A 23,528-nucleotide genomic window follows, 5' to 3' on the forward strand; every position below is an offset into this window, starting at 1 on the left:
CTTGTGTTTTCCGATCGACGCACGTTCAGGGTTGCTATTAATTTCTGAATCCTGTCACAAAGCTAATACACGCGCTTGAACGTAATGTGGTTACATTTGCAAGTAAAATTCGCTACTATCCTCTGTTCCAAAGGGAAAGAGGGTCCGACTCTTTGATAATCTTACTGTGGTATAATATGTCAACGAAAAAGTGTGTTCTTTTTATGTACCTACTGAATAGTTAGAGGGTTAACATTATTCGCGCTGGTTTCGTTACAAATAAAATGACTCGGTTATACACGGTTTGCACTCGGTTTGCAGACTTACAGTGCATATTCTGATATGTGCGTCTTATTTTTGTTTTTGTGTCTGAATAAATACTGGAGTCGATATTATTAAAGGTTTCTTAGAAATGAAATAAACATTTAAAACTATAGCACAAAAGAAAACGAAACTATAATTTTATCAAGTGATAAGGGCTGAATCTGTCGATATGTTTGTACCAGTCATTGTAAATGTTTGTCTTGTTTTTTGCGCAAAACGCGAATAAAGCAATGTAAACTTCGTCTTCACCTTGCCAATAACAACTGCGCGTCCCTAAAATGTAAAGTGAGGGGAGACGTTAATAAAAATTCCACGCTGAAACAACAAATTAAACGAAGCCGAGCCACTCGAAAAGCCATAAGTACTCATCTCAATTGCCGCCGATAAGAAATCCTTGGCAATGTATTCCGAGCACGTTTCAGCTCACGGTTTTTTCTCGCTATGCTACTGTGGCGTTTAAAACGAATTGACTCTTAAATTCTTCAGAATGAAATGTTGTCGGAATTTTATTAAATCGAGTGTAACCATTCCTGGCATTACGCAAATGGCGGGTCCTCCCCTACATCTGTCGCGGGGATGCACCCCTTAATAAGTGTTAACGCTCGCCGGCTGCGATGAACACTCGCTGCTGGCTCCACTGCCGGCTCAAGCTAAATCTCTACAAATTCTTGATACAAATTAATGCCACAGGACGTCTCCCTGAACGTCTCTTGTAATTTCATTTCACATTACAATGTGCCGCCCCCACGGAACCCGAGACTAAGAATAAACAGCTATTCAAGTGCGTGTGTAGAATATACTCTAACACGCTTAATACCTACCGCGCCTACTGCTCCATTCTCTGCGAAAGCTTGACGAAAGTAATAAAAGGGATATGGCTTAAGTGAATAAAGATTTCGTAGGTAATTTAAGTACGAGTACCTAATCAAAGTAATCCGTGTGACCTAAAGTTTATTACTCTGATATTTCTATGACAGTAAACAAAGATATCTTTCAGATAACTTATAGGTATACATAATAATGTCAGGTCAGCTATCATTAAAAAATCTGGCCAAGTGCGTGTTGGACTAGGGATAATGGAGGGTTCCGTACCTTCCTACTATGTATACAGAAAAAGCCACACAAGGAAAAGGGCTTGGCGGCACTTTACCTACCTGCGTCATGTCTGCGTTAAATAAAAACAGAAGTTTTTTTGAAAAAAGTCATTAGGCACAAAAGATCAAGTTCAAATTTTCTTCATTCAAATTCATTTTGAACGGCCAGTTTAAAGTTAGACGGGAGGAGGGGGGAGGAGGGAACACATTAAATTCAACTTTTCACATAAGTACAACACACATTACATATTTTCAAACCTGTTAAAGTGAATTTTTGGCAAGGGTACCTACATCAATCACGCCAAAAAAACTGTTAAGTAAATTAAAAACAAGAAAAAAAAATTGTCTTTAACATTCACTATCATGATTCCCGTTATTGTTTGAGGCCACCACGGTTCAAAAGACACGGTTCATACCTAAGGACTGTATCGTTTATTATAAATATTATAGTATAATATTAATAGTATTATGTTTTTATTAAAAAATTACACATATAGTTTAATTAGTGCTTTAATAATAAGTAACATTTCGTCCTGGGAGATCACGTAAAGCATATGGTTTGGACAATATTTACCCAATCCTCCCGAGTAACTACAACGATTTCGGACAAATACTACAAGAAAATTTACGGTTTGCGAACAAGATAAGTATTACACAAAAAAAATCGTACTATGTAAACAGCAATTACATATGATTCGTAAAGCGAAACATCTGGGCATAGTCTAATCATTTCTTTTAGTTGGAAAAAAAGTTTTGGATCTGTGCTTGGTGGCCTTTTTGAAAATATGGCATGTTACTTACGACAACCCCGACTTTGGTATACAATATAACCATCATGGAGCGTTTCTATCGACCTGTTCTAGCCATGGTTCAACGCCATGAATGTCCGTTAGGCTTTGGATTTCGGTAGATTCTTTTAGCTGTTTCCGTCATTTCCCTGGCGTCAGAAATTGACGGGAATCCAAAATGTTGCATAAAAAGTCGTTTTCATGTAAAGATAAAATACACCACATTTATTCTGTGGATGTTCAATTGAGCAATCATGAAAAGGACACTTAGATGGCATATTTTGGCAGCATATTAACCTTTTGTTTCTTTAAATCGTACTAAGGAATCGGTGAAATAGTCTCAAATTAAGCTCGATAGGCTTGTCCGAATTACATTTGCTAGAAGGTATTAAAATCATCATAAAGTCCCTAAAATAAAATAAATGTAAAACATTCTTATATCAGATATGTCTTAAAAATACCCCCAGATTATACCTTAAGAACATAGTAATACAAAATAATACACACGTCAACAGTTAGACCAGGTTTTATCTGTATTTATAATAAACGATACAGTCCTTAAATAACCATGTTTAGGTTAGGGACGAAATGCCTCGCTTCTGGCAAATGATAGGCCTCACTACATTATGAATATTATGATATATATACGAATTGTCCTATAAACCCATTGATGTAGAACGTTTTCCATGTACAACCTATAGTTCAACTAATCCCTTTTTGAAATTAAACGGCTTGACTGACTTTGGACATTGAGGTATCTTTGATATACAGTGGAACCTGGATAATTGCAATCTCAAGGGACCGGCCAGTTTTTGTCAATTATCCAGGTGCCAATTAACCAGGTTTCACTGCATTAATTGGATTTTTAAATGTGTTCACAAGCTTCCGTGGTGCTGCACGTAAAATGATCTTAGAAGGCCTTTCATAATTAGGACCCCTTACAAATAAGGTAAACAAGGAACCCGTATGCTGCGAGTCTGTCCGTCTGTCTGTCACATCGCTAAATATCTCGAGAACTACTTACGCTATCGATTGAAATTTGGAATAGGTAGTAGCAACTCACATTTTATTTTGGTATGAAATCTGTTAATTTACTTAAATAGGTACTTATCCAATATTACTAATGTGTCCTTCAATTGACACAAATGACAAATATGTATGTATGTTATTAAAACATTCAACAAATTGTAGCACATTACTATTTTTCAGACCATTAACTCTGGATAATAACACGAGTAGAATGGGCAAGCAAAATAAACGCGGCGGACAAAATAGTTCGAAACTGGTATCATCGTTGCAAATGTAAATGAACAATTAAAGCGTTTGCAGGGGCCAGGGACAATGATGATAATTATTTTAGTTTGCTGTCGGCACGGTTGTCAGCGCGTCGCCCGCCCGCCCTGCCCGGCGCCCGCTGGAATGCTTCTCGGACCCCTGCTTTCATTGCCATTAAATTGCGACACTTCTGCTATTCGTAAATTATTATCAGCCAGCGTTTTCATTACTCGGTCTCCAACAAAGGAACTCTCCAGATCTACGTACTGATTTAGCTCGGATCCGAATGCGCCTTCGACTTTGGTCGGCCCATTGTTCAACTCGAATCGTGACTCATATTAGGCCCGAGGTGAAATTTTGATTAATTCGTTATACTGTTCCCAGTTATCGGTAATTCCAGTCGAGAAACTACGATGAAAGGGCGTCGGTGGCTTTAAAATAATTGCAGTGGAATAGTTTCGAATGCCACTGCGCTATGCACTGTTAAACTAGATCGATAGGCCCCTCCGTCACAATACCCTGATAATACGTTAGTAATTATGTATCCGCGTTCGTATTAATTCCACTAAATGCACATGGCTTTATTTCCCATTACTTTTATAGAATCTATTCGCTTTTACAGTACAAATTGCGTGGATATCATTTGTTCAATGGGGCAGTAAACATTTACCTTTCGTGTAGGTGCCTACTTAATATTTTTTACATTATTATTTATGAAAATGAATGAAAGTATCTAAATATATAAATGATTTATTATTATTATTTTTAGAACGCCATATGACTTTGACCCATGTTTTTTCACTGATATTGTGTTAAAATTGTTAAAACGGTGTCGCCATCTACACGAGAATATAGGCCTAATGGCGCTAATATAATATATTCGAGCATAATTTTTAGGGTTCCGTACCCAAAGGGTAAAACGGGACCCTATTACTAAGACTCTGCTGTCCGTCCGTCCGTCCGTCTGTCACCAGCCTGTATCTCAGGAACCGTGATAGCTAGACAGTTGAAATTTTCACAGATGATGTATTTCTGTTGCCGCTATAACAACAAATACTAAAAACAGAATAAAATAAAGATTTAAGTGGGGCTCCCATACAACAAACGTGATTTTTGACCGAAGTTAAGCAACGTCGGGCGGGGTTAGTACTTGGATGGGTGACCGGTTTTTTTTTTTGCATTATGGTACGGAACCCTTCGTGCGCGAGTCCGACTCGCACTTGCCCAATTTTTCTTGATTTTCCGAGATAGGTTTTGCTTAGACTTTTGTTAGAATAAGTTGCTATGTTACCAATACCAGAGATATACATATATAACTCCGTATAAGATAAATAAAGTGTAAGAAAAAAACCTGCCTCGGAAATCAAGATAAAGGCATTCTCGAATAGATGGTGCCATTACCTTTGGCCTATTCTCGGCTAGATGGCGTTGACGACACCGTTTGATATTTAACAATTTTAACACATATCAGTGAAAGAACATGGATCAGTATGGAACAATAAAAATAAAAAATCATTTATCCGTAAACATATTTTGATTAATTTATACATTTTCAATTTTATTGTAAGTTTTAATCGTGTGTCGATAGATGGCAGTAAATGTACCGTGATTACAAAATTTACTATGGCAATAGCCCTCTATACTATCTATTCTCTTTGCCAATACCTGGTTTGTTAGTGCACGACACCTTGCACTTTGTGACTATGCGCTGAAACTTGGCACAGTTGATTCTTAGCTGGTCTTGAGCAGAAACAGACCGGTAGACATCGAGAACCACGTCTCATTTAGTGGAGGGTGAGGGGGGAAGTTCGAAGCCGCCGCGCTTCACTTGGAGCAACATTTCTCTAAAACTATACCTATTAGGGCATTTGATACATCATTTTCGTATAAATGAAGGATGACGAATCTAGTTTAGGAACAAAAACAATGCACTTTCTAACAAAAAAAAGCATAAAGTATAAAATACTAAAAACGTATTTTTGAATTTTTTATAATTTACAATTTTTTTTTAAGTGTAGCAGGAATCTGAAAACAAAAAATATAGTTGTAAAGCTACACTTATTACGTTTAAGAAACTATATAGTTTATTATACAAAACTATTGATAAATGGGAGATAAAAAATAATATTAAGCATGGGTCAGAGTGATCTCAATACAAAATATTATTAAGGTGGGAAAGTTACTTATAACTTGTTCTACAATCGTTTATTTTTTTAGTTTTTCATAAATAACTCGTAAACGGTAGCCCACAGCAAAAAAATATCTTTTACGTAAATAATCTGTTTCAGATTTCTTATAAAATAAGTGCTACTTTTTAATAAGGGAAAAAGTTTGAATAACCTTTTTTGTAGGAAATTTTATGTAAATTATTCATGTAATAAAACATTTTTTGCTATTGGCCATCGTTTACGAGTTATTTACGAATGACTAAAAAAGGGGACCTTACAATTTATTTTCTCCCTTCAATTTTTTTTTTAATATTGATGGTAGCGAAAAAAAGTAGCGCTTATTTTATAAGAAATCTGAAACAGATTATTTACGTAAAAGATATTTTTTTGCTGTGGGCTACCGTTTACGAGTTATTTACGAAAAACAAGAAAAATAAACGATTGTAGAACAAATTATAAGTAACTTTGTAACTTTCCCACATTCATAATATTTTGTATTGAGATCACTCTGACCCACGCTTAATATTATTTTTTATCTCCCATTTATCAACAGTTTTGTATAATAAACTATATATATTTTCGTAAACGTAATAAGTGTAGCTTTACGACTGTATTTTTTGTTTTCTGATTCCTGCTACACTTTAAAAAAATATTGGTAATTATGAAAAAACCGGGCAAGTGCGAGTCGGACTCGCGCACGAAGGGTTCCGTACCATAATGCAAAAACAAAAACAAAAAAAAAGTAAAAAAAAAACGGTCACCCATCCAAGTACTGACCACTCCCGACGTTGCTTAACTTTGGTCAAAAATCATGTTTGTTGTATGGGAGCCCCATTTAAATCTTTATTTTATTCTGTTTTTAGTATTTGTTGTTATAGCGGCAACAGAAATAAATCATCTGTGAAAATTTCAACTGTCTAGCTATCACGGTTCGTGAGATACAGCCTGGTGACAGACGGACGGACGGACGGACGGACAGCGAAGTCTTAGTAATAGGGTCCCGTTTTACCCTTTGGGTACGGAACCCTAAAAATCAAAAATACGTTCTTTAGTCTTTTCTACTTTATGCTTTTTTTTTTTTGTTAGATAGTGCATTGTTTTTGTTCCAAAACTAGATTCCTCATCCTTAATTTATCCGAAAATGATATATTACAGATAAAGATAAAGATAAAAAATAGTTTATTCAAGTAGGCATATTACAATGCGCTTATGAACGTCAAATAAACCTTTACCGGCTCCAACCGTACACCTCTGCCCCGAGAAGATTTAAATCCCCCCTCAATTGGAGGAGGGTATCCCAATATGGGACCGGCAACAAACTCGGCGGGACACATCTTTTCAAAACATTATTACATCTTATAATTAACATGCATTACGAGTAATTAAGAAAAATACAATTTAAATTACTATAGAATTCATGCAATTATACTCAGTGAGTACATAACTTTATAGAAATTGATATAAAAAATAAACATATATGTACATGAAATCACAAATACGTAGCTCTTTCAGAAAACATACCAAATCTTACAAAAGGAAAAGAAATTAAAATCAATAAAAGAAATGAAATGAGCCCCTGCCCTAATAGGTATAGTATTAGAGAAATATTGCTCAAGTGAAGCGCGGCAGCGTCGAACTTCCCCCCTCACCCCCCCCCCCCTAAATGAGAGGTGGCTCTCAACAGCTCCCGGTCTGTTTCTGCTCAAGACCAGCTAACAATCAACTGTGCCAAGTTTCAGCGCATAGTCTCAAAATGCAAGGTCTCCATACAACGGTGTGCAGTAACAAACCAGCTACAATACCAATCGTTTAATCTCATATTTGACAGCTATGGTGAACTAGCGTTACTTGGTTTGCGTATGTAACAGCGCCATCTTTTAGGAAATTTGGATATCAAACTAAACAACTTTACTTAAATTTTTACATATATCTTTGATGATGCTTTTCAAATGTACACTACATTAACCTACGGCACCGACCAAAAATAATGACTACGTAAGTACATCAAGTAATCGTAATCAACCACCTCTAGTAAAAAATAAACATCCGTCACGTAGTAACCTGTCTGTCAAAATAGCGGGCATAAAATGGGGTACTTTGTAAGTACTAAGGTCAAACGAACAAAAGGAATCATCTTCGCAATAAGTACTTACGTCCTGTTACTAAAACAGATAACTTTATCAAAAACTCAAAAAACGGCGTTGCCGATTTTGTCCAAAATCTATCTATATATATAAATGCAAGTGTCCTGACTGACTGACTGACTGATTCATCAACGCAGAGCCGAAACTACAAAAGATAGAAAGTTGAAATTTGTACACTAGATTACATTTATAAAGTGTACAAGAGATAAGAAGCGATTTTGAGAAATTCAACCCCTAAGGGGGTTAAAAAGGGGATGAAAGTTTGTATGGGGTTCAAGTTTTATTTTTAGCTAGGAATTTGAAACTTCGTAAAAAGATATATTATTAAAATACAAGAAAATTAATTTCAGCGTTTTTGAAAATTCATCCCCTAAGGTGGTGAAAAAGGGGTTGAAAGCTTGTATATACATATAATTACGCCTATTTCCCGGAGGACTAGGCGGAGACTACAGATTTACACTTACTACGATCCTGACTCCTGACATACCTCTTTCGCTTCCTTCGCTTTCATTACATTCCTCTACACGTTCGCCGGTTTAGGGTGTTCTTGACCTGGCCTTTCTTCATATTTCCCCTATCTGAACAAAGAGAGTCCGTCCCTTCCAACTCTACGAGTATGCACAAAATAGGTTTCTTTAATGGTACCTATACTACCTATTTATTCAATTTTTTTTATCTTGTTTTTGGAAGAATGGGGACACATTTTTGGTCTTACGGAGCGATTGCTTCCAGAAAATTATTTTTGAAATAAAGGTTTTGTCACCCATTTATTTATTCTCAAATACTATCCCACTTAACACTGTTGAAGCGAAATAAAATCATGTCCACTTTACGCGCGATCTACGTGATTAATATAAATAGGAATAAGTAGAGATACCAGATTTCATTCTTATACTATTAATGTCGTGAAGACACCCCGAAAAGACAGACGAAATGAAACTATAACATTCCTAGCTGAGTAGTTGCAGAACCCTAATTCACTAATAGTCTCTATACAGTGCAAAATATTTTTTACGTGATCTTTGAAATCACTCTGTGCATGTGTAGTATACTCTAGGTTATACGGAAAAGGAAGAAAAATTCCTACAAAATTTCCAAAATCACCTCTGCCATATCTAACTAAACAAGTATTTTTGGTATCACATTAAATACCCAAACTCTCGCAAATAATACCTTTATAGCCAGCAAAATAATTTTATTTTCCGCTGCTAACCTCGTCACCAATTACCCGTTAATTAAATGTCATTGATTCAAAGCTCATTTGTGAAGAGACCCGGATGCCTACATATCAGTGGCCGCACGAGAGTTGTAGGGGAATGAAAATGGATCGCGTTGGATAGCAGAGGAATGCTTTCGGCTCAAATAATTCAGTTAAACGAGTAATTTATGACTGGCCAAATTACTGACATCGCCACGACTGGCTATCAGCGCGTTAACAGCGATGCACTTGTGCATTATTAGACGAGCTACGTACCTACCTTTTTACGTTTGTTTCCATTTATGCTATTTAAAAACTAGTAAAATTGTGTAGATTAAAACGTACAGTCAGGATCAGACTACACTTATAAAGTATCCACCAGTCTCCAATAACTTAACAAAAAGAGGTATGTCTCTCATCTCATGTAACGTAACGTGAGTAGGTACTTTTGAACGCGAATTGTAGAGATACATACATATTTCTCTAATTGGAAAATAATTCCAGGGTGGCAGATACTTTTAGCGCTTTGTTTTATCCGCTACTATATGATGCTAAAAAGTAGGCTCGAAGAATACTATAATAAGTATCTAGTTTGCTACCTAGTTGGGGTAGCTCTAACTACAGGGTGATTCAGGAGACGTGAGCAGGACTAACACTGCGTATTTCGTAAATTATAAGCAACTGTTTCCTATCAGTATTAGTGAGGTTAACGTTAATTTTCTAGTCGCGTTGAAAAAAAAAGTTATTAATTTATTTACGACATGGATGGTCACCCTAACATTAGAATACTAAACCAATACTAAACTACCGATATTCTGTGTCAAATTGAATGTCATCACTGTCATCACGGTCTGGTTACTTTTGAAAACTCGTATCTCACTGAGGTTTGACATTTAATTTTCTTCGTAAAAGAGGTTTTATGTTTATTAATTAGGTCTTGTAGAGCGACCATGATTGTAGAGAATTAAATTTGCCCTCACCAAAAAGTTGAAAAATAAGAAAAAGTGTGGTTGTTTCACCTAAATACGACGATGATTGATCAATTACCAGTTACCGAGTGTGCAGGATTATTCCTGCTCACGTCTCATGAATCACCCTGTATATATCAGTGATGTTAGAAAGAAAAAAAAACTGACTACTTGTTACCGTTAAGTTAAAATGTTATAAATGTTGGATGTTGAAATCCCACGTAATTATATAGGTATCTAGCACACAATCACATTATCTAGGTCACAACATCCCGGAAACATAAGATTTCAAAATTAAAAATGGACCCTGCACATATTGATACGTCAACAGCTCTGTAAACATATTGTTTACCTACTGCAGAGAATGACAAAAGAAAAATTCTCAAATTAACTGAAATGTCGGCATAAAGACAGATTGGACAATTATTTTTTCACCTCAGCAGCTCGAACAAGGGTAGGTACTTTGCTACTTAAAAACATTGAGCAAAATCGCATTTTGCTCACTGGGTGAGACAAAATGAAATTCAAGTGATTTTAACATGCGGGGCCTAATACAAGTTCGAAATACTTGGATTCTATTATCTCTGCCCCTTTCACGTCGTTAGCAAAACGATAGAGACAAAAAAGTTAAAACGACATTCAACGGTAACAGGTATATTGTCGGTTTATAATAGACCCCCGAAAGACGTCAGATTTGGTCAGAACTAGGGTTTGCAATCCGGATCCGAAATGTATGAAATTATCCGGATCTGGATCCGGATCCGCGGATCTTCCCATACATTTCGGATCCGTCGTGCAAACCCTAGTCAGAACGCATCGTTCCAAATCACGTACGAGTATGTATTCTTAATAATTAATTAATGAAAATAAACTTTGAAAAGATAAAAAGCACTATTTTAAGTATTTTATTGTACAGTTAAAACAATGATGAATGAATAACCCCAATTACAATGTCACTACCAGCAAGGTAGTGGTGGATTAGACACTGGTGAAAAATAATCAGATTTTAACACGATTATACTTAAAAAAAAACAACTTGGCGGCCATTTTTTACAATCTTTGACTACGAATTCATATAAAGGTATCTTTCGGATCCTTAGATGTAATTTTTTATCATGATCAGAGCAAATTTTCCGTCAGTCCGTTTTTGAACTACAAGCAAAGAACTGAAAAAGAGCAATTTTTTTTCTACTACGCCTGGAATGGGGCAAACTCGGCTTACGCTAATTTAGAACCACATGAAGGTATTAAGACTATTTCCAGCTTGCCGGGAATTAATTCCTGGAAAAAAAACGAATTTGATTGGCCTAATTGGCATTTCACGATGAGGCTCATAAATCATAATCATAAGTGCGAGTGCCGAGATGTGAGGATGACGTCAATAACAAGTGTTGAATCAGAATTGGCCTCCCAGTTACTTAAACACCTATTTCATACACGGTGTAACATGAGAAAACCGAATAACTTTAACCACGCATTTCTGAGGTCAAAAGAAGGAAAAAATGTAATATGAGTTTAGGTCAATTTCGCCAATTTTTTTTTTGTTTTTTTTTTCAATATTTTTAATGTATTTGTAAATAAAAAATAAATGTTATTGGTAAACTTGTCACTTAAAATAGATTTTTACATTTTTTTTTTATAAAACCTACTTTTTGCAAAGTGTTACTTGTCACTTTTTGGCATCTATCAATAGGATATAGACTACGTCCCATAGCAGCAACATCACCCTCAATAAGGCCTTTTGCAATATGTAACAATAAAAACTGTTTTTTTATTTAATTAATATTATCTCTGAAACTAGGCGAATTTCAAAAAAAGTTTATAGGACATTTTTGTCTCTAAAATTCTAAATATGATCAGGAATACGCTGTTAAAATTATTCGGTTTCCTCATGTTACACCGTGTATTGGTAGAAAGCTGAATAGCAAAGTTACCTGACCGCGCCACCCTACAGAATCATTCAATCAAATTAAATGAAAGTGGGTTTTAGATTTTCTCCCAACCCCATGCTGCATGGATTTACTAGCAATCTCGTTATGATTTATGGAAAATGTAATACAAGCAAAGTAATGTGTCGCACTCGCGTTCCGAGAGTTCCGTAGTGGTAGTGCTTATAGAAATATTTGACACAATTTGTAAAATGTCGTTTAGATCGATTTACATTTGACCGGCTTTTATTAGTTCTTGTTAAAAACTATTATGTTTCTCTACTTTTATCAAGTTTGAAACTTATAAGATTACCTCTTTATTTATATTTTTTCAAATTGAAATTTAAAAAATTTCAGTGGGGAGCAGAATTTGAAACAAAAACCCCCGGCTTGGCACGGGTTACACAAAACCTTAACAAAATATACCTACATCTAAACCTACCTCAAGAATCACTCTATTGATAGGTGAAAACCGCATGAAAATTCGTTTAGTAGTTTTTGAGTTTAACGCAAACATACATACATACACACAGACAGACGCGGCGGGAGACTTTGTTTTATAAGGTGTAGTGTTAATATTATTTATGAAATAATAACTCAGTCAGACTTCCGAACCTCCGAGCCGCTGCGGCTGTAACAGCCGTTTGTCAACCTTTAGAATACAGAAAAGAAGGAAAAAGTAACACAGGTACATTCTCTAAATACATATATTAACATATTATACTCCTAAACCTTCCTCAAGAATTACCCTATTGATAAGTGTAAACCGCATTAAAATCCGTTCAGTGGTTTTACAAACACACACGGCGCGGCGGGGGACTTATAATATGTAGTGATAGTTTTGCCGACAACTTAGAATATTTATTTTAGACAATCGTAAGATAAAACAAAACGGACTTAATTTGCAATTACAGTCCTCAATATTTAAGTTCCTGCTAATTAAGACGTAGATATGTGTTAAACTGTTAAAATATTAATCTTAATTATAGGTAGTACACTAGGTACACTATAGTTAGCAAAAGCTACGACAAATAAGATGCTCATCACCATCAGTTTTTGTACTCTATCTACTTATAAATCTTATAATAAGTATTGATTAAATAGATACACGTTGAAAATAACAATATACCTACATAGGTAGTGATCAATGTTTCTCTATTGAGTAAAAAAATAAACATTTCATACAGTAAAATGATGAAATATAAAAATAATTCACCATTTGCCCAGTAAGTAAGACTGAGCGATCTCAGATTACGTACATAAGAGGTGTTGTTCTATTCCGTCTCCGCCCACCGAGATTAATAAAACAATTGGAAGATAACTCAGTATTGGATAAATAATCAAATGTATTTATTTACTACTAAGGTTAGGTACCGTTAGTTTTAAGTCGTTACCTAGTCTAGTTGAAATGACTAATATTATACTCTACACCCGTATACCGGGTGTGGCCTGTAATATGAGCAAAAAATTAAACTGTAAGATGTACTCCTCATACTGACCAACATGTGTTCAGCGACTTTTAAAAATAACTTGTAGTTTGATTTTTAATACACTTTAAAGTTTATTCTAAGACACAATGTATTGCGAATTTTGTTATGAATTGTGTCATGAATTTTGGCATGACAAGCAACGTCAATCACAATGATATGGCCTGGCGATGGCGTCCATTGAAGATAATATTTATTTTGTATGAAAAATAGCGAGTCTAAATACTTCATAATTTTTAAAAGTTGTTGAACAAAAGGGTCACCGTATAAGGAGTACAATCTATGTTTTCATTATTTGCTCGTGTTACAGGCCACACCCGGTATAGTCCGTTTTTTTTAGCATTAGAAAGAACTTCGCAGATAAAGATAAAGATAAGATAAAAGATAAAAAATAGTTTATTCAAGTAGGCATATTACAATGCGCTTATGAACGTCAAATAAATTTACCGGCTCCAACCGTACACCTCTGCCCCGAGAAGATTTAAATCCCCCCTCAATTGGAGGAGGGTATCCCAATATGGGACCGGCAACAAACTCGGCGGGACACATCTTTTCAAAACATTATTACATCTTATAATTAACATGCATTACGAGTAATTAATACAATTAAAATTACTATAGAATTCATGCAATTATACTCAGTGAGTACATAACTTTATAGAATTTGATATAAAAAATAAACATATATGCACATGAAATCACAAATACGTAGCTCTTTCAGAAAACAAATCAAATCTTACAAAAGGAAAAGAAAATAAAATCAATAAAAGAAATGAGAATACATATTATATGAATCTAACTGATTGTTATGAGATGCTTTCATACAATTTGATGTGCTTTCTTACCTGAGCTGAGTCACCTTTAACTCTACACATAATACAATGTTTTTAATTGCTACTTGTCGTTATTACAGTTTCTGGTTTGGACCATGCATGTTTGTCTGTCAAGTAGTCCTCGACTCTGTAATAAGCCTTCAACATCAATGACTTTTTTAAGTAATTCTTAAGAGCTGGAAAGGGTAATCTTAAAGCATCCTCAGGTAACTTGTTATAAAAATGAATGCATTTCCCAACGAATGATTTCTGTACTTTACGAACACGAAACTTTCTGATAGCAAGCTTATTTTTATTTCTAGTATTATAGTTATGGACATCAGAATTCTTAGTGAAGGAGTCTAGATTCTTAACAACATAAATAATACTATCATATATGTATTGGGAAGCTACAGTTAAAATATTAATTTCTTTAAAAAGTTCTCTTAATGATTCACGCACCCTTAAATTATATATAGAACGAATGGCTCTCTTTTGTAAGACAAATATAGTCTGTATGTCAGCTGCTTTGCCCCAAACCAGAATACCATATGACATTACACTATGAAAATAACTATAATAAACAAGGCGAGCTGTCTCAACATTAGTCAATTGTCTAATTCTCCTCACAGCGTAAGCGGCCGAACTTAATTTGTTTGCTAGTGTTCTTATATGAGGACTCCATTGTAGATTTTTGTTCAATGTTAAACCAAGAAACAGTGCTTTATCTACCATCTCTAAGCATTCATTATTCAAAAGTATCTTAGTATCGACTGGTTTAACATTCGGCAAAGAAAATCGAATGCATTTAGTTTTCTTAGCATTAAGAAGCAAATTGTTCATAGTAAACCAGTTTAGTACATTAACGAGTGTGCTGTTAATTACACTGTAATCGGTAGATTTACGATCAACCTTAAAAAGTAATGATGTGTCATCAGCAAAAAGAACAATTTCACAAAGATTTTCTACTACACATGGCAAATCATTTATATAAACCAAAAACAGGAATGGACCCAAAATAGAACCTTGTGGCACTCCTAATTGGACTACAGTACCGCTAGACCGGGTTTTGTTTACAACAACTGTTGCTAAGGTAAGAAGACATAAAGTTTAGGGCATTTACTGACAGACCATAGTGTTCTAATTTCAAAATGAGCGTTCCATGATCCACACAATCAAATGCTTTAGAAAGATCACAAAATATGCCAATTGCATCACAAGAATTTTCCCAAATATCATAAATATGTTTAATAAGTACCGAAGCAGCATCGGTCGTGGAACGGCCCTTAGTGAAACCAAACTGATTGCTTGTGAGTAAAGTATGTCTGTTGAAGTGACCCAGTAGATCATTTAACATTAACTTTTCAAAAACTTTACTTAGTACAGGAAGTATTGATATTGGACGGTAATTAGCCATATCACTCGAATCACCCGATTTAAAAAACTTTTTACAAAAAAAAGAAAACCGACTTCAAAAAGGATGAAATAAAATATTATCCTTTTTAAGTCTATGCGTTACCAACTGATATGTTTGAAGTCGGTGCCAAGCCAGCTTTTGAAGCATACCATGATTTTGGTGCAATTCGATAAGGATGTACATTGGATTGCCTTACAATGAACGTACTTTCTGTAGGTACAGTCGACGTTAAACATATGTTTACACTTTTCGTCTTATTACAAAGGAGTAAGGTGCAAAAGTGTATAATACATATCTTTGACGTCGACTGTACCTTCTTAGGTTCTTAGGTACACACCTCAGAACACACGATCAAACCTTCTTGGCACAGTCCGTACCATGTTTGTCGGCACGCAAGCGTGGGATTGGGACTGAAGTTATTTCCCGTCCCTTATTCAGAGGACTACATTTCAAAATATAAAACAATTCAAGGAATTTACGTTCTTGCCAAATTTCACCTAAAGCGGTTCAGTTGTTTAGCCATGAAAAGGCGACAATGAGGCAGACAGAATTACTTACACATTTATAATAGTTCTAATGGTACAGTTCTAATGGGATTTATAGTCATAAAGCTGATTGTTTTTGACGGGTATTCTTTACTACTTGGCTTGGCACCGACTTCAAACATATCAGTTGGTAACGCATAGACTTAAAAAGGATAATATTTTATTTCATCCTTTTTGAAGTCGGTTTTCTTTTTTTTGTAAAAAGTTTTTATTTTTCCATTTTTAGTTTTAACGCATTGTTAATAGCGCGACGCGTGAATGAAAAACAATATCATGATTAACACTAAATTCGTGTATCTACTCTAATAAATATGTAATCTGGAATTTTCTCGAGTCCGTCTGGGAAATTATAATTCCTGTCACTACACTAAATCCATCCTCCGCCCCGCCACTGACCCAATCCCTCAACCCCCCCCCCCCCCCCGATCACTCAACCTCATAGCGTATCAACCCCTGATCCATGTACCCCTCGGCCCTGAACCAGCACCCCTTCAACTAGCATTACCCGACCCCTTAATCCCCGACCCCTTAACTCCTAACCCTAACCCCCGATCAGTAGCCTTACCAGCTTACCAAGAGTTTGACATTGATTTATTCGCTAGCGTGTGTGTAACTTACTTTCTTTGCATCTCGCTCGTACTGGCATATTAGTGCGAGCGAGATGCAAAATAAAAAGTAAGTTACGAAGACGTTAGCATCGCTAACTTGTCTTGTAACGAATATGTCAATGTCAAACTCGTGGTAAGGCTACACTTGCACTACATCAAATTGGAGGTGTTCGGAAGCAAATGCTCGAGTTACTTTAGAAAACACCGAAATCACTTTACACGTGCCTTTAAAAACTGAGGAGTTCCCTCAATTCCTTATGGATTCCATCATCAGACCAGAACCAAAAATAATACGGAAACACCTTGGAGGCAACTCCTTCCAAACAAAAAAAGAATTACTCAAATCGGATCACAGGTGCCCGAGTAATCGCTGAACATACTACATTTAATAAATCATCATCATTATCATCAAAACAATCATCATCATCAGGTCTACTTCATCAAAGTGGTGGTTTTCGGGAGAAAATGCTCGAGTTGCTTAAGAAAACACCCAAATCACCATGCATGTGCCTTTAAAAATTGAGGAGTTCCCTCAATTCCTCATGGATCCCATCATCAGAACAGAACCAAATTAAAATGGGACCAACTCGGAGGTAGCTCCTTTCAAACAAAAAAAGAATTACTCAAATCGGACTACGGATGTCGGAGTAATCGGTGAACGTACATAGAAAAAAAAAAATATAGCCACAACCGAATACAGAACCTCCTCCTTCTATGAAATGGAAGTCGGTTAAAAAGAGGTATGACTTTGCTATATTTCATAAGATCTGGAAAGACTCCTTGTGAAATTGAAATATTATAAATTACGGCTAAGTAAGGCGCTATTACGTCCAAGACATGACTAATGACTCTAACGGATGTTCCCCATAAGTCTTCCGTTTTCTTTAAATTGAGTGACTTGAATGTTTTAACAATAATTGCTGAATCTACTAGACTAAACTCAAAGTTAATATTACATTTCTTAACATTAGCACAAAGTAAGGAATGAGCTCGAGACGAAGATGAATGTAGACATTTCGTGGTATTAATAGCTATTTTAGAAAAATAATCTTCTAATGCCGAGGCAACATCGTTGTTTGACATGGTCTGTTGTTTATCCGAGACAATGTTGACTTGACAATCGCGTGATTTACATTTACCAGCTTCCTTATTTATAATATTCCATGTTGTCTTCACTTTGTTGTCCGACACTTTCAGTTTAGAACTTGTATAGTTTGCTTTGGCTGTTAAACACACTCTCTTGAAGATTTTTGAGTAGTTCCTCACATAGTCCAGGAAATCTGTATTTTTGTTCAGCTCTCTCTCACTATAAAGTGCATAAAGCCTTTTTCTACTTTCATAAATGCCTGCAGTAGCCCATTCACTAAACTTTGTTCTAGTTTTTGACCCACTAATAGTTTTCATACTTAAATTTTGATTAAAATGATAAAGAATTACGTTAAAAACATCTTCATACAGCAGAAGTAAGCTTGTCGTTCCAAATCCGGCACTTTTAGCGGTAATCATTTGAAGTAAATTATAAATATGTATTGACTATACATTAGATAATTCAATTATTATTAACAAATAACGAGTCTGATAAAAACTGCACGCTTGCTTCTGTGGAGTTCTTTCTAATGCTAAAAAAACGAACTATAGAAAAAACATAATAATTTAGTTTTACTTATTGCTTGCCTGTTAAAATATTTTTGATTCATACTATAGAAAATCAAATATTAAATCCTAAAGTCTAGGTGCGAATCTAGATTGCACTATGTTAAACTTACTGATCATTTTATTATAAGCTAGAATAAAGTTTTAAATATCCTATAATAAAGTTATCTTACTTCGCCCAAGGTTTTTCATGTCAAGCAACATGAGCAAATGCAACAAAGATAACCCTGCCTAAGATACGTTATTTATTATACTTATTATAATACCTTGCCTACATTAATAACTAGTACAAATGGTTGTAGAATGTTGATTTGGCGTTTGTCCATTGATCTTCTTGTGGACCCCTCTCTTTATTTAACAACACGGCTTGAATTACAAGTAGGCCATCTCCAGCTGCCTAACGAAATTATAGGTACAACTCGATAGCAGACAAGTTGTTATTAAAACTGCTACATTTAATTAGCTCTAATTCTTACACTTTCATACTATCTATATTGTAAATGTCTATAATTATTATTATAACCTAACTCCTTCCCCTTAATATGTACCCCACTTAATATGTGTCCCACGCACGTTTGAAAACAATCAACTTAACTGGTGTAATAGTATGGTTACCTGAATTAGTCAGTGTGTTGTCTCCAAGGCCCGTTGAGGTGTCGACATCCGCATGAGCGCTCGCGGCGGCGGCGAGCAGCGCGCATGCCCAGGCGCACCAACTCACCAGCGGCCGCGGCACCGTGACCTGCTTGCGATGCCAACCCATTTCACATCACCAAAGAGCCAGATAGTTCACTAATACTAATTTCAAAAGTTTAAGTCCGCGTAAAAAGTTTTGAAACTTTTTAAAACAACAATAACTTTTATAACTATTATTTACAGAGTCTACTTGATGAGTTAATGTCTATAATTAGTTTTTGAGAAGTTTTACTATAGTTTTGGTACAGTGAGCGCACGGTCTCTGCGGACTGTGCGGAGCGTCTGGTCCGCGCTGCGATGCGATGGGGTCGCGACAGCACTGTCGGCGACACATCGCGGCCGCGACCGGCTCCTCCGGAGTCCGAACATCGCTCCAGACGGCGAGGAGGGCCGGTGCGCGCGCACCTACCGCTCCGACCAATCGCGCCACGGGGGAGGGACCGCGCGTAAGACGCACGGAAGTATATGCGAAGGCCTATGTACAGACAAACGATAGCGGACAGGTGGTTTCGCGGCCGTAATTAGGCTCCTGATAACTTATTGCGACGTAAATATATCTACCGCGGCGATTAAGATAGCACCCAAAACGCGCCTACGGATTTACGAGTGCGGGTTTAAGTGTCAACCTTAACCTTTTATGTAGATTCTCTAAACAATGGTAAAAAAAAACTCGTACAGCACACGACGTGTTAACAAAATATGTATAAGTACATATTACCTACATGTGTTTTTACGACTCTCTATTTATTTATGCAAACCACTTTTAATACCTTAAATTTTGAGATAAATTCTGTTCAAATCAGATAATCACTACAAATTACTTTTTTTTTAGTTTCTATATTTATTATGGGTTTCCCGGTATGTAATGAAAATACTTCGTAGGTACGAGAAGACAATGTACCTATCGAAACCTATAACATAATAATAGTACATTATTGTCGAGGCTCGGAAGTAGCTACTTGCAGGCTGAGGATTCGTTTTAAACGGACGACCTTGGGAGTCCGTTTAATTGAATCCGAAGCCAGCAAGTAGCCTTCCAGCCGAGTCATATATAGTGCTTTTCTCAAAAATGGTGCAAGAAATATAAATATCATAGAAATATTTTACAAAAGCAACGTTCTTCCGTATATATTTTCACAGAGAAAAGCCGTTGCCGCCTTTTCATTTTTTTAATAAAAAAATAGAAGTGTATTTTTCTGCCAAAAATACGCCAACCTATTTGAGACACCTAAATAGTCGCGGTACTAATCATCTGTTTGGCTGTTTATTGGGCCTGTGCCTTCATTTGATATGGCCATTTCAACTTTTAAAAAGTTTGGAACTCGACAAATAATGGAATTTGTATGCAACATTGCAGTCCCAAAATCGAGACTGCAATGTTTTTAACTTTTTAATTTTTGACTAACCATAAACTACGCGCTTCGCGACCGATTTTTTAGACGGCAAAGTCGACTTTGCCGTCCATTTTTGAGAAAATTACTTTCTCCTATAACATGTTAGGATTCGGGATAACTAGGGAAACTTTTTGTCAACGAGGAGCAAACATCTTTAATACAATGGAATAAAAGCGCTTGTCGTAGTTCCTTGAGTAAAGTTCACATTTCCGTTACATTTCTAGTACTGGTTCTTGCCTGGTTCAAACACATTATTAGCCTCTGTATATCTTAATTCAAATATAATATAGTTTAGTAATTTATTCAATACTCAAAATTACAATGTTTCTTTGCTTGCTAGGCAGAGTTTAGAGAACGCAAATTCTGTCAAAAAAATTGAGACCAAATACTTAAATCAAGATTATTGGCCAACTTTGTTGTCGGCAATTTCATTGTCATGACATTTTGTTGCAACGTTTATTTAGGTTAGCCTAACTGAAGCAAGTTATAAGTAGCAAGTTATTTCAAATTCAAACATATTTTTGTTCATAATATTAAAATGCATACAGACCCTGTAAGGGCACAGCAATTTATTTTTATAAGTACATAGGTACCTACTTATAGTTGTGTTTGCTCAGAACAAAAAAAGGTCAACCACGGCGTTGCATGAACAAGAGATTTCCTTTGGCAGGATTAGTCCTTAGGACCCAAGAATGGATTTAAGAAGTGGAGCCACCCAGTTTTTTGATGCAGGTGGGGGGTGGGAGGGGTTTTAAGCGTCAAGTTTAGTATCATTTTTAACTAAATCAAAGATGTAGACATAGATTTCATTGAAATCGGTTCAGCGTTTATTGATTTCCCATACAATCCTACACCTTACCTTTCATTTTTAAGGTATTTTTTTTTAATAAAAACTATCCTATGTTCTTCCCTGGGACTCAAACGATCTCTATACCAAATGTTATCTAAATCGGTTCAGCGGTTATTGAATCCCCATACAAATAATTTCCTCCTGCCTTTTCACACCCTTAAGGGATGATTATTGAGATTAAAAGTATGCTATGTTATTCCCTGGGACTCCAACTAACTAAATTGGTTCAGCAGTTTAAGCGTGAAGAGGAATTTAAAAAAAAGTATTTTTTTCATATTTTATGTGTTTTTACTTCGGAATGGTGTCATTATGATATCAGAAATGAATTAGGCACCCCCGATTTATACGGAAACGATACCAAACTTGACCTAGTAGCTTAAATGATACAGATATCAAGATCAAGTTGAGAGCCCCCCCCCCCCCCCCCTAAAAATTTACATCAAAAATCCAACGTGGCATGGCTCCACTTCTTGAATCCATCCCTGGGTCCTAAGGACCAATCCTGCCAAAGGAAATCTCTTGTTCATGCAACGCCGTATATTATTCTCGAGCGCCACCCGCGCTATTAGGTATACTTAAAATTAATCTTATTAGGTGTACACATTTTATAGCTAACCTACTTCTTTTTTTTAGCCTACTTTAGAAATATACCTTCTACCTAAGCCTTAAATTCTCTACAATAGTTATAAACTGAAATACCTAAATGTCATATACTAAGAAAAAGTGTCCAAGGCCTCCAGTGTTAAGGCTGAAAACGAACCAGTGTCCTCCGCTATCGCGGGGCGGCAGGTGCCTGAGCCATTCGGCCTGGGTCACTGCGGTATAGGTCGAATTTTTCCAAGTACATACCTACATATATACAATTCTTACTGAAGATTTATGGCGACGCCTGGCTATTCCTAAGGTAGAACAGTACATGTAGTAGTTCGACCTTCTAACCGAATCAACTCAGGTGAGGCTAGCTACTAATATACTTATTACTAATGTATTTATTACTATTAATAGTAATAATTGAATAGTTGTCTTCAAGGATGTTGCTAGGACTGACAGACCTTACAGTGGGACTTACAGTTTCTGATTATTTAGTTATACTTCGCCTATCAGTCATAACATGGCCCGTCCAAAGCCCGTCCCTGCTTATAATACTCGTATATAGTTAGATGTAGAACTACTATTAAAACAAAAAAGCGGCCAAGTGCGAGTCGGACTCGCCCATGAAGGGTTCCGTAACAGCAAGTAACATAATAAAATTGCGGTTTACGGTTTATGACGTATTAAAAAAAAACTACTTACCAAATCTTGTTCAAACCAATTTTCGGTGGAAGTTTGCATGGTAATGTACATCATATATTTTTTTTAGTTTTATCATACTCTTATTTTAGAAGTTACAGGGGGGGGGACACACATTTTACCACTTTGGAAGTGTCTCTCGCGTAAACTATTCAGTTTAGAAGAAAATGATATTAGAAACCTCAATATCATTTTTGAAGACCTATCCATAGATACCCCACACGTATGGGTTTGACGAAAAAAAAATTTTTGAGTTTCAGTTCTATGTATGGGGAACCCTAAAAATTTGTATGAAAATCTTAATGCGGTTCACAGAATACATCTACTTACCAAGTTTCAACAGTATAGTACTTATAGTTTCGGAACAAAGTGGCTGTGACATACGGACGGACAGACGGACAGACAGACAGACAGACAGACAGACAGACAGACAGACATGACGAATCTATAAGGGTTCCGTTTTTTGCCATTTGGCTACGGAACCCTAAAAAGTGCATCAGTCCTATTACAGAACCCCACATAGGTATGAAATATGTCAGGGCTAGAAGTCGAATTATACTGCAATTTGCATAGATATATGGTTCACTGATGGTCAGTTAAGCGTACATATTCTATTAGTAAAGTATCTAAGTATACATGTTTTTTTGGCGCCGTTTCTTATTCCACTAGAGTTGCAATCGGCTATAGGCTGCGGTGGCCACATAACAGCAGTAAGCCTATTATGGATCGCTTTATCCACATTTATCCACGTGATAAAACAACTGTCACTTTTTTACTCTGCGGGATAGAAAGAGACGGACATCGTTTTATCACGCTGTCACGTAGACAAATACGGCCATCATATCCGTACAGGTGGTGGTCCACATGTTTTTCCACGTATGTTTGCTACCGTCGGGGCATAAAAAACTCA

General features: G+C 36.1%; 1 protein-coding gene across 1 annotated transcript in view; it reads right to left on the reverse strand.

The window, feature by feature from the left end:
* LOC134680091 (lachesin-like) overlaps positions 1-19,692 on the reverse strand; it is a 110,443-nt gene extending 90,751 nt beyond the window's left edge. The window contains exon 1 of the mRNA XM_063539131.1: positions 19,004-19,692. Coding sequence (XP_063395201.1) covers positions 19,004-19,151 — 148 coding nt within the window. The 5' untranslated portion in view covers positions 19,152-19,692. The remainder of the gene's footprint in view (positions 1-19,003) is intronic.
* Between the last annotated feature and the right edge of the window lie 3,836 nt (positions 19,693-23,528).

The sequence above is a fragment of the Cydia fagiglandana genome, chromosome 3, assembly GCF_963556715.1.
Source record: "Cydia fagiglandana chromosome 3, ilCydFagi1.1, whole genome shotgun sequence".
In the NCBI taxonomy this organism is placed as follows: Eukaryota; Metazoa; Arthropoda; class Insecta; order Lepidoptera; family Tortricidae; genus Cydia; species Cydia fagiglandana.